The sequence below is a fragment of the Salmo trutta genome, chromosome 37 (genome assembly GCF_901001165.1).
Source record: "Salmo trutta chromosome 37, fSalTru1.1, whole genome shotgun sequence".
NCBI lineage: Eukaryota > Metazoa > Chordata > Actinopteri > Salmoniformes > Salmonidae > Salmo > Salmo trutta.
This window is the reverse complement of record NC_042993.1, coordinates 23,128,416-23,141,007: the sequence shown is the minus strand read 5'-3', so window position 1 is coordinate 23,141,007 and position 12,592 is coordinate 23,128,416. Positions and strand designations below refer to the sequence as shown.

General features: G+C 40.1%; 1 protein-coding gene across 1 annotated transcript in view; it reads left to right on the top strand.

Annotated features, from left to right (window-relative positions):
- The window catches only part of LOC115176884 (synaptic vesicle glycoprotein 2A), an 83,142-nt gene extending 70,550 nt beyond the window's left edge, over nucleotides 1-12,592 (top strand). Inside the window, exons 8-13 of the mRNA XM_029737240.1 lie at nucleotides 4,771-4,859; nucleotides 5,249-5,413; nucleotides 5,637-5,770; nucleotides 7,126-7,332; nucleotides 7,676-7,835; nucleotides 8,535-12,592. Of these exons, the coding sequence (XP_029593100.1) occupies nucleotides 4,771-4,859; nucleotides 5,249-5,413; nucleotides 5,637-5,770; nucleotides 7,126-7,332; nucleotides 7,676-7,835; nucleotides 8,535-8,718 (939 nt within the window). The 3' untranslated portion in view covers nucleotides 8,719-12,592. The remainder of the gene's footprint in view (nucleotides 1-4,770; nucleotides 4,860-5,248; nucleotides 5,414-5,636; nucleotides 5,771-7,125; nucleotides 7,333-7,675; nucleotides 7,836-8,534) is intronic.

Sequence of the window (12,592 nt, the reverse complement as noted above, 5' to 3'; positions counted from 1 at the left end):
TCAACCAGTTAACATTCTCTACCTTAACCTGTTCAACCAGGTAACATACTCTACCTTAACCTGTTCAACCAGGTAACATACTCTACCTTAACCTGTTCAACCAATTAACATACTCTACCTTAACCTGTTCAACCAGGTAACATACTCTACCTTAACCTGTTCAACCAGGTAACATACTCTACCTTAACCTGTTCAACCAGTTAACATACTCTACCTTAACCTGTTCAACCAGGTAACATACTCTACCTTAACCTGTTCAACCAGGTAGCATACTCTACCTTAACCTGTTCAACCAGGTAACATACTCTACCTTAACCTGTTCAACCAGTTAACATACTCTACCTTAACCTGTTCAACCAGGTAACATACTCTACCTTAACCTGTTCAACCAGGTAACATACTCTACCATAACCTGTTCAACCAGGTAACATACTCTACCTTAACCTGTTCAACCAGGTAACATACTCTACCTTAACCTGTTCAACCAGTTAACATACTCTACCTTAACCTGTTCAACCAGGTAACATACTCTACCTTAACCTGTTCAACCAGTTAACATACTCTACCTTAACCTGTTCAACCAGGTAACATACTCTACCTTAACCTGTTCAACCAGGTAACATACTCTACCTTAACCTGTTCAACCAGTTAACATACTCTACCTTAACCTGTTCAACCAGTTAACATACTCTACCTTAACCTGTTCAACCAGGTAACATTCTCTACCTTAACCTGTTCAACCAGGTAACATACTCTACCTTAACCTGTTCAACCAGGTAACATACTCTACCTTAACCTGTTCAACCAGGTAACATACTCTACCTTAACCTGTTCAACCAGGTAACATACTCTACCTTAACCTGTTCAACCAGGTAACATTCTCTACCTTAACCTGTTCAACCAGGTAACATACTCTACCTTAACCTGTTCAACCAGGTAACATACTCTACCTTAACCTGTTCAACCAGTTAACATACTCTACCTTAACCTGTTCAACCAGGTAACATACTCTACCTTAACCTGTTCAACCAGTTAACATACTCTACCATAACCTGTTCAACCAGGTAACATACTCTACCTTAACCTGTTCAACCAGGTAACATACTCTACCTTAACCTGTTCAACCAGGTAACATACTCTACCTTAACCTGTTCAACCAGTTAACATACTCTACCTTAACCTGTTCAACCAGGTAACATACTCTACCTTAACCTGTTCAACCAGGTAACATACTCTACCTTAACCTGTTCAACCAGGTAACATACTCTACCTTAACCTGTTCAACCAGGTAACATACTCTACCTTAACCTGTTCAACCAGTTAACATACTCTACCTTAACCTGTTCAACCAGGTAACATACTCTACCTTAACCTGTTCAACCAGGTAACATACTCTACCTTAACCTGTTCAACCAGTTAACATACTCTACCTTAACCTGTTCAACCAGGTAACATACTCTACCTTAACCTGTTCAACCAGTTAACATTCTCTACCTTAACCTGTTCAACCAGTTAACATTCTCTACCTTAACCTGTTCAACCAGTTAACATTCTCTACCTTAACCTGTTCAACCAGTTAACATACTCTACCTTAACCTGTTCAACCAGGTAACATACTCTACCATAACCTGTTCAACCAGGTAACATACTCTACCTTAACCTGTTCAACCAGGTAACATACTCTACCTTAACCTGTTCAACCAGGTAACATACTCTACCTTAACCTGTTCAACCAGTTAACATACTCTACCTTAACCTGTTCAACCAGGTAACATACTCTACCTTAACCTGTTCAACCAGTTAACATACTCTACCTTAACCTGTTCAACCAGGTAACATACTCTACCTTAACCTGTTCAACCAGGTAACATACTCTACCTTAACCTGTTCAACCAGGTAACATACTCTACCTTAACCTGTTCAACCAGTTAACATACTCTACCTTAACCTGTTCAACCAGGTAACATACTCTACCTTAACCTGTTCAACCAGGTAACATACTCTACCTTAACCTGTTCAACCAGGTAACATACTCTACCTTAACCTGTTCAACCAGTTAACATACTCTACCTTAACCTGTTCAACCAGTTAACATACTCTACCTTAACCTGTTCAACCAGGTAACATACTCTACCTTAACCTGTTCAACCAGGTAACATACTCTACCTTAACCTGTTCAACCAGTTAACATACTCTACCTTAACCTGTTCAACCAGGTAACATACTCTACCTTAACCTGTTCAACCAGGTAACATACTCTACCATAACCTGTTGAACCAGGGAACATACTCTACCTTAACCTGTTCAACCAGGTAACATACTCTACCTTAACCTGTTCAACCAGGTAACATACTCTACCTTAACCTGTTCAACCAGGTAACATACTCTACCTTAACCTGTTCAACCAGTTAATAACCTCTTATGGCTAGGGGGCAGTATTTTCACGGCTGGATAAAAAACGTACCCGATTTAATCTGATTATTAGTCCTGCCCAGAAACTGGAATATGCATATAATTAATAGCTTTGGAGAGAAAACACTCCAAAGTTTCTGAAACTGTTTGAATGGTGTCTGTGAGTATAACAGAACTCCTATGGCAGGCAAAAACCTGAGATGCTTCTGTTCAGGAAGTACCCTGTCTGAACATTTCTTGCCCTTCTTTATTATCTCTATCGTTTACAAAGGATCTCTGCTCTTACGTGACACTTCGCACGTCTCCAATGAGGTCTCATAGCCCGGGAAAAACAGGAATGACGTAATTCAAAGCCCTGGCTGAAACAAAGGAGAGCAAAAGCTAAGTGGTCACTCAATGGACTAAGCCTTAGGCGCGTGACACGCCCCGCCCCCGGCTTTCGGTTTTTTCCTCAGTTTACAGACAGGCAGATTCCCGGTCGGAATATTATCGCTTCTCTACGAGATAAATTGCATAAATATTGGTTTTAAACAGCGGTTGACATGCTTCGAAGTACGGTAATGGAATATTTAGAATTTTTTTGTCATATTTTGCGTCATGCTCGTGGCCGAGATTTAGCGTTGGGATAGTGTCTAGAACTCACGAACAAAACGTCTTGATGGAACATAACGATGGATTATTTGGGACCAAACCTACATTTGTTATTGAAGTAGAAGTCCTGGCAGTGTATTCTGACGAAGAACAAGCAAGGTAAGAACATTTTTCTTATAGGAAATGTGATTTTGGTGGAGGCTGACCTGGGTGGGTGTCTAAATAGCTAGCCCTGTAATGCCGGGCTATGTACTTAGATTATTGCAAAATGTGCTTCATCCGAAAAGCTATTTTAAAATCGGACATATCGAGTGCATAGAGGAGTTCTGTATCTATAATTCTTAAAATAATTGTTATGCTTTTTGTGAACGTTTATCGTGAGTAATTTAGTAAAATCACCGGAAGTGTTCGGTGGGAATGCTAGTTCTGAACGTCACATGCTAATGTAAAAAGCTGGTTTTTGATATAAATATGAACTTGATTGAACAGACATGCATGTATTGTATAACATAATGTCCTAGGTGTGTCATCTGATGAAGATCATCAAAGGTTAGTGCTGCATTTAGCTATGGTTTGGGTTTATGTGACATGATATGCTAGCTTGAAAAATGGGTGTCTGAATATTTCTGGCTGGGTACTCTGCTGACATATTCTAATGTTTTGCTTTCGCTGTAAAGCCTTTTTGAAATCGGACAGTTTGGTTAGATAAAGGAGAGTCTTGTCTTTAAATAGCTGTAAAATAGTCATATGTTTGAAAAATTGAAGTTTTCGATTTTAGAGGAGTTTGAATTTCGCGCCCGCCCATCATTGGATATTGGAGCAATCGTTCCGCTAGCGGAACGTGTAGATGTAAGAGGTTTTAACATACTCTACCTTAACCTGTTCAACCAGTTAACATACTCTACCTTAACCTGTTCAACCAGGTAACATACTCTACCATAACCTGTTCAACCAGTTAACATAGCATCATACTTGTAATGAACAGCTAAACCAGAGATGATTGTAATGTTTCACTTGCTCTCCTAAGGATGTTTGGTCAACTGGGGCTAAATTGAGTGAATACTTTAACAAGAATGGGAGGATTATCCATCCTTCTTCTGCTTCTTCTTCTTCTACATTTTGAATGCTCATCATTGATCTAACAAAAATGTGTTATATTCTAGCTCAAACTAAATAGTATCTGTATACCAAAAACATGTTTTATTGTCACACACCAGATAGGTGCAGTGAAATGTGTTGGTTTACAGGGTCAGCCATAGTAGTACAGCTCCCCTGGAGCTAATTAGGGTTTAAGCACCTTGCTCATGGGCAGATCGACACATTTTTCACCTTGTTGGCTCAGGTATTCAAACCAGCGACCTTCCTGTGACTGGCCCAACGCTCTCACCGCTAGGCTACTTTCAGCCTATAGTCTCTCATACCTCCCTGAATGACAATCACCACTGCTATTACTATCAAAGAGAACTGAGAAGGTTCATTTTTATATGCTCTTAACTACAGAATGACAGACTGGAACGATAGTTTGTATATGAGCCCCCGTTGTTTATAAAGTGCCTGTGTGCAGAGATTACCTCGCTATGTTTACTAGCTGTGTTTACGCTTGGCTTGTGTGGAACGTGGACCATTATGTTTATTTAATGCCGTTGTAGATTGTAGAGAGATTTCCTTTGAAATATATTGTTTGTGTGTGTGCGTTTGCGTGTGTTTGTCGGTTTGTGTGTGCATGTGTGTGTGTGTGGGTGTGGGTGTCTGTGAACCTCCCTGTAGGTGTGGAGCAACTTCCTGGCCATATTCTCTCCTGAGTACCGCCGCACCACTCTCATGATGATGGCTGTGTGGTTCTCTATGTCGTTCAGGTAAAGTCAACCTCCCAAAACAGTTTTCAGGTAATATACAGCCAAAGTCAGATCCGCATAGAATGAACTACAGGTATAATAAACAAACTTGACTTCTTGTTTAGATGTTTTGATTATTTGTGTATTAGTATTGTATTTGCGAGGCATTCTGCTCCACTGTTGGAGCTAGAAACATAAGCATTTCACTGCACCTGCTATAACACCTGCAAATGTATGTACGTGACCAATAAACTTTGATTTGATTTTGTCTGACTCAAGTGAAAATGTAGTTTTACATTACTGATATTGATGATGTAGTTAGTGTCCTATCCCTTCTAAGTGGATTATATTAACTGTATCATCATGATCCCTACGTCTGTCTTAACATCCATCTCCCTTCTCTCCCTCAGTTACTATGGGCTGACGGTGTGGTTCCCTGACATGATCAAGTATCTCCAGAAGCAGGAGTACTCCTCGCGCACCAAGGTCTTCATCAAGGAGAAGGTGGAGCACGTCACCTTCAACTTCACCCTGGAGAACCAGGTGCACCGCAACGGAGAGTACTTCAACAACAAGTAGGTCCCCTTCCCTCTTCCCTCATCAGCGTCGTCATGGGAACACAGCAGGGTGCCAAGCCATTCATACAGTAAATAGGTCAAGGGTCAGTCAGTCATTCTGATGTTAAAACAAACTCTTTCTCTCTCTCTCTCTCTCTCTCTCTCTCTCTCTCTCTCTCTGTCTCTCTCCCGCTCTCCCTCTGTCTCTGTCTCTCTCCCTCTGTCTCTTTGTCTCTGTCAGGTTTATGAATCTGAAGATGAAGTCCATGGTGTTCGAGGATTCTCTGTTTGAGGAGTGCTACTTTGAAGACATCACCTCCAGCAACACCTTCTTCAAGAACTGCACCTTCATCGCCACCCTCTTCTACAACACAGGTCAGTTGTTTACAACTCTCTGCTGATGAGAGTGTTGTATCAGTGTTTGTTGGAATTATAAGTTGTGAATGTCTTGTTTTGCTTATAAGGGGTTTTCCCTTCATTAACTCATCTAAGAACTGTAATCTCAATTGTGTTAGTGGCTTCTGTGTTTGATTGACAGAAAAAATACAATTGAATACCATATTGTTGTCTAAGGAGATAAACATGTCTTATATTGTTCATATAGATCTTATGCATTTCTTGCTAAGGTGTTAAACCTCTCTTACAGAAACAGAGCCAGAAACAGAGCAGAGAATCAGCTCCAATTATATGCTTCATACAAGACAAAATGGCTCAATTACCATCACTCTACTCCCTGGCCCTGTAACATAATGAGGCAATGCAGACAGAGAGAGGTATCCTAGCAACACAGCCCCAATCCTATTTTGCTTCAGCCTGCAAATTACATAACTGTCAGTCATCTCAAACTGAATGATAGATTTTTCCAAAACAAAAGCAGCCTGCACAAGAAGATGATTCATCTGTATGGCTGATAACAAAAGATGGGTAAAATTGATGAGCTTGAAGTCCTCTCGATCTATCGGCAGAATCCAATTTTATCTCTGACATTACAACGATAGAAACCTATTATCAGCCAAACACAAGCCTATAATGGCTTAGTCTCTCTCGCTCTCTCTTTCTCTGTCTCTCTCAAGACGTTATCAGAGCGGTACAATAGGGACTATCTAAACGCCTCCCTCCCTCTCGTACTGTTAGGTGTTTGTCCATCAATAGGCTAGTCAAGCAATCGCTCTGCTGCTATCAATGCCATGCAGGAGCTACTCATTTGAATTTGAATTAGAAAGCCATTTCACTACTATTGCTTTATTGCATAATCCCTCTGTGCTTTCCCACTAAGAGCTAGAAGCTGCGAGATTGTTGCCATAGTGCAGGATGTTAACCCACTATGGGACCAACCACATGATGGATTTATACTGAGAAGTACAAAACCTAGAGGTTGGAGGTCAGAGGTTAGGCTTGGACAGTATGGACAAACCGTTCTCTCATGTACAGTAGAATAAAGAATTCAGTGTTATGAATGTATTTTATTTTGTAACTCATTGAATAGGCCCTAGATATGCGAACCTTACGCCCCAGTTCATATTCTGTCATTCATCCATTAGAATGACTGTGATTTATGGCACTGTGTTCATATATCTCATATGAACACAATACCATAATCTCAGCTGATCTCAGCTGACTTTAAAGATCCGAGCAGTACAGAATGCATTAAAGTCTATCCCTACATTTAATCGAATTAACCACAATTCTCGTAAATCCCCCCCCCCCCTCTCCCCTCCTCTCCCCAACAGATCTGTTCAAGTACAGGCTGATCAACAGCAAACTGGTCAACAGCACCTTCCTGCACAACAAGGAGGGCTGCATGCTTAGCGACTTCAGTGACGAGAACAGTGCCTACATGATATACTTTGTCAGCTTCCTGGGCACCCTGGCCGTGTTGCCTGGCAACATCGTGTCGGCGCTGCTCATGGACAAGATCGGACGGCTGAGGATGCTGGGTAATAGAGCGAGGAGAGGCGACAGTGTCGTCACGGCTACAATGCTGTCATCTGATTTTGCACTGTACTGTTGGTGCATGTCTTCGACACGTAGAGATCAGCAACCTTATGAAAACAAAATGTAGTCTGTCTCACAATGGCCAAAATGGATTCAGCAAGAATAGCAGTCATATTAGATGACATATTCATAGATTTACTGATTTTCCCTCTCTTCTTCTCTCGCTCTCCCTCACTCTCTCTCTCTCCCCCTTTCCCCCTCCCTCTCTCGACCCCTCCTTCCCCTCTATCTCCCTCCCTTTCCTTCCCTCCCCATCTCTTTCCCTCCTCTCCTCTCACTCTTCAGCGGGCTCCAGTGTGATCTCTTGTGTCAGCTGTTTCTTCCTGTCGTTCGGCAACAGTGAGTCGGCCATGATCGCTCTGCTCTGTCTGTTCGGGGGCATCAGCATCGCCTCCTGGAATGCCCTGGACGTGCTGACGGTGGAGCTCTACCCCTCTGACAAGAGGTAGGAAACCCCAACCAGAGAGCCACACCAAAGGTTGTAGCTTTGGAAGGTTGTAGCTTCCACTGGCAAAAGTGGTGCCTTGATGTGATTGGTTACACTAGATGGAGGAAAATGGAGGTTGTAGTACTGTGTAAGAGCATTGATGGTAGTGGTGTGTGGAACTGGGTGGGGATCCTTACTGCCACCCCATGGCTGAGTGAACACTGCACTGCCTCAACCAACATACACAACAACAACAACAACAACAAATCTGTATATCCCAGTAAACTGGGTTGACTGAAACATTTCTGGCCATTTCAAACTCTGAGATCTCACCATAGCAGACTGGCTGTTCATTATTATCAACGGGGTTCGAGCCCTGAATGCTGATTGGCTGACAGCCGTGGTATATCAGACTGTATACCATGGGTATGACAAAATATTTATTTGTACTGCTCTAATTACGTCGGTAACCAGTTTATAATAGCAATAAGGCACCTCGGGGGTTTGCGGTAAATGGCCAATTTACCACACCCCCTCGTGCCTTTTTGCTTAATAATATCGGACCATGATTAAATATTATTTTCCAATTTCAGAAAGAGTAGTAGTGCTGCCCATCTGGCTGAACAGTCCTCCTGCAGGTGTTACATTATGAGTTCAATCTGAGACTGTTTAATAGAGGTTATTATGGAACTGACTGATCTTCCTCTCTCCTCCCAGATGCACAGCGTTTGGCTTTCTAAACGCCCTCTGTAAGCTGGCAGCCGTGTTGGGCATCAGCATCTTCACCTCTTTCGTGGGCATTACCAAGGCTGTGCCCATCCTGTTCGCCTCCGGGGCGCTTGCAGCGGGCAGCTTCCTGGCGTTCAAGCTGCCGGAGACGCGGGGCCAGGTGCTGCAATAGTGTGGCCACACCCCTAGGGGGCGACATGGGGGGTCAGAATGAGTAAGCCACACTGTGAACAACAAGTAGCCCAAGAAACCCCTAAACTCTCCCCTGTACGCCCCATTGAAGTCAGAGCCTATTCACAGGAATCAGTTCAATGCAGATGCTGCACAGATCTACTAAGCTGTAAATATTGTGGATTGCCTGATATTGGATGTACTGTTTAGATAGACACCTCGATACTACTAAGATCTGTGGAACTGTGCTGCCGCTGCTTGACATTGATCCCCATGAATAGGCTGTGAGTTGGTAGAGAAAGGGAAGTGCAACCAAACTCTGCCCCTAGACCAACATAAGCTGTTCCAACTTGAATCCTTGTTCAGTGTAATCTTAATCACTGAGTGTATGTGTTTAGGAGGGTTGAGGAGGTAGTTTAGATGCAGGTCCCCAAAATGAAGACTGATTACTGGGGTTATGGGGTAGGGACATGGGGTCTAGTTTATGAGCCATGCCAAAAGCCCGTAATAGAAATTACCACTAGCCATCCAATCCATATTCACACCAATTTCTCTGATAAGCTCAGCTCACTTCCCATCTACATGAGTCTACATTGCTATGGTAGAACGTCAGTCAAAAATGATACGTTATGCCTTGATTTGAAGCATTTTTGACTTAATGGGTAAACCAAAACATTTAGTTAAACCAAGGCCTCTCCTCATTATCATACCTTCCAAGGTCTTGTGTTTATTCTATGTACAAAATAACTGCCATTTTATAGATTTTAGAACATTCCAGGTTTACTTTCATTATGGTTTGAATGAGACTGTTGACAAAAGTGATCTGTTGAGCTTTTTCCCTTTAAAACATTCTTTCTAGCCGTTCTAACGTTTAAAAGCCCACAGTTCAATCGTCATTCTTGCTTCATATATCCTGTAGTAACAAATGCCTTCTTTGTTCCATCTGTCATAGGTTTTATATTTTGCTCTTAAAATGTGTTTTTGGGAAGTGGTATGCATGTAACTAAGTATGTAAGTGAATTTGTGGACAATTTGCTAGAAAGATAGAACACAATACGAAAATGGCATTAAAGTGTGTCATGTTACCGTACATCAATAAGTCAGACGTTAGATGTTATATCCTGTCCTTTTACGAGAGAAATCACACTGCCTATGATATAATTTGCCTGTTCTAACATTGACCTTGGATTTCTGGAACATTCTCGCAACCCTTAAACACATCAAACCATTTTAATGTGCACAACTGAAACATCCGTTTTGATTTTTTGTGATATTGTGAAACAGGAACTAGATGTTCAAAGTGGAGCGAAAATCTTCAAAATAATGAAGTTGAAAATAATACACAAAGATATGGAAAGGATATACTAAACTTCAGTGAAACATTGCAACAATGTGATATATTTTCAGTAGATTCCATTTTATATTTGTTTTGCGTTTTAAAGATATTAAGATATATTTACTTTTGGGTGCAATATATGTGTTTCAAAAGAGACTATAGTGGTAAGGACATATATACACTGTCATTAAATACTATCATGTACATCATAGCCCATATTTTATTATTTATTTTGATTTGGTTGTGAGACTGTGCTTGTTTGCCTGTGCAATATTGAACTTTGACCTGCAATATTGATTTATTTTTTGTGGATTCTTGATAGCTTGTTTATTAGTTGTTTTATTCGATACTTGGAGTATGATTAACTGATGTGGCGATACAAGTAAAAGCTGCTTTATTGATCGGATGATCAAAATGAGAATTAAACCTCAATGAGATGGGGAACATTATTGGATGCTTATGGGAAACATTTCACCGAGCATTGAAATAGAAGTAGTATAACTTTCCTTTGATTTCCACCCTTGAAGCTTAGAACATCATGATATATGGGTATATTTAACATGTTACACACCTCCGCTGAGGTTGTTATCATACATGATAGACTAGGACTAAACACACTGCTAAGGGCAGTGTCCTCATGGGATATCTGATCCATAGATTTCCTGTACATTGGTTTGGTACCAAACAACGTTTCACATTCCCCTTATAGCAAGCACATTGATCAAGTGCGGTATGTTCACAATTGCATGTTACAAAGAAACAAACTGAGAAAAGCAACAAAGCACTGATTCAGCAACAAAGGAAATGATCATAAACTGCCATTTTTTAGGATAGCAGCCATATGTAGACTTAACAGCATTCTAGATAAAGACCAATCCATTGCACTAAATGTACTTAGCTGTACATGCACAGTTGTTAATGCCTTGCATTCTTGAAAAGACCAAAACCTTTGAGACATAAAATATATCAGTAGCTAGCACATGAAGGGAAACAGAAGGTAAAGCAGTTAACGTACGCACAACAACTGCTTACAAGCGACCAATTTAAGACAGTAGCCAAAGGATTCACTGGTACCAAATGAGTCACGCATGCAGTTGTGAACAGCACACAAAATAATCATTATACATTGATTTACAGTAGTCGCAGTTGACTATTGACATAGCAACCTCTCACTTTACTTTATGTTTACATTACCATAAACTAGCATATTGTACATTCAATGTATGACCCCTTAATCTATATAGGAACTTCAAGCCGTTACCACATTCCTCAAAATTGACAGGTTTGGTGACCGCCGATCTATAAGTGTGCCATGAGTAACTTCTCTCATTGATTATTGCCAAATCTTTTTGTATGTCTTAAGTTTATACTATGTCATAAAAAAACTGGAATATAGATTTAAACATGTAAATTAAAATAAATAAAATATAACATAGATCATTAATATATATTATAGCTCTTTATAACCTTTGACCCCTTGAAAATATTCCTGTAGTAGGGGGAGCAGTTTTTATGAACTGATTTGGGACGTGGATGGCCTGTCTGTCGGAAAGTACATTTGTTCCCAATTCCTCTAAGAAGCGCAGTAATCTTAAAAGATTCCATTTGTTATTGAAGAATCAGCATCAGCATTGCAGCATGTGTCTGATCTGTGTTTCCATATCCTATCTCTATGTTGTCCTAATTATACCGCCCATGAAATGATAAACAAGGATGTCAATATTAATGTTGTATAGTATGACATGGAATGCTGTGAAATGCTTAACTATCTATTTATTCTCTCAGTGAACCAGTTCAGGATATTTTAAGTCAAGATTGTTTCTAGTACCTGTAGTTGCATATTTTCAATTCTGTTACAGGGTTTTTTTGTATTCTTAACTTGTTGCTCGGTCAACGGTCAATCATGAGTGCAAAAACGTAATTATAGCAATAAGTGTTAGATTATTTGTCTTTTATCTCTCCCCAAAACACTATTGGGAAATGAAACATATTATATGCTGGGCCTTTTCCACTGAAATGCTGTGTGTTGGCTTCTACTAAATGGGACTGAATGGCTTATATTCACTCCTAAAACTACCCCTAGGTCTTTGAGGCTTTTGTCAATAAGAATACATTAATTAATTACATGTAACAGATAATTTATCACTGTCTTTGTACTGTGCTGTAGAATCTGTAGTTGTTTGTATGTAAGTATAGATCATAATATTAGAAAATTACAATACTGTATACATGTGGAACCATAAAAAAATACAAAGGACAAAAAAACTGAAGTGTAAATGACAGAATACTATTGTATGGTGTCTTCGATTTTGTGTATTTTTAAATGAAAATGGAATATAAGTAAATACATCAAAATAAATACTACTGGTTATGAAGAATACTTAAATGTTACAACTTCATGATTCTGTTATAAAGTTTGTGTGTGAGATTTCTTTCTTATCTTTTGTCATTGTTTATTTATTTGCACTGTTGTGCAATTGACCTTTTCAGAACTGCAATGGATAGCAAAGAAAAATAAACTACTGTCCTAATGATGAAA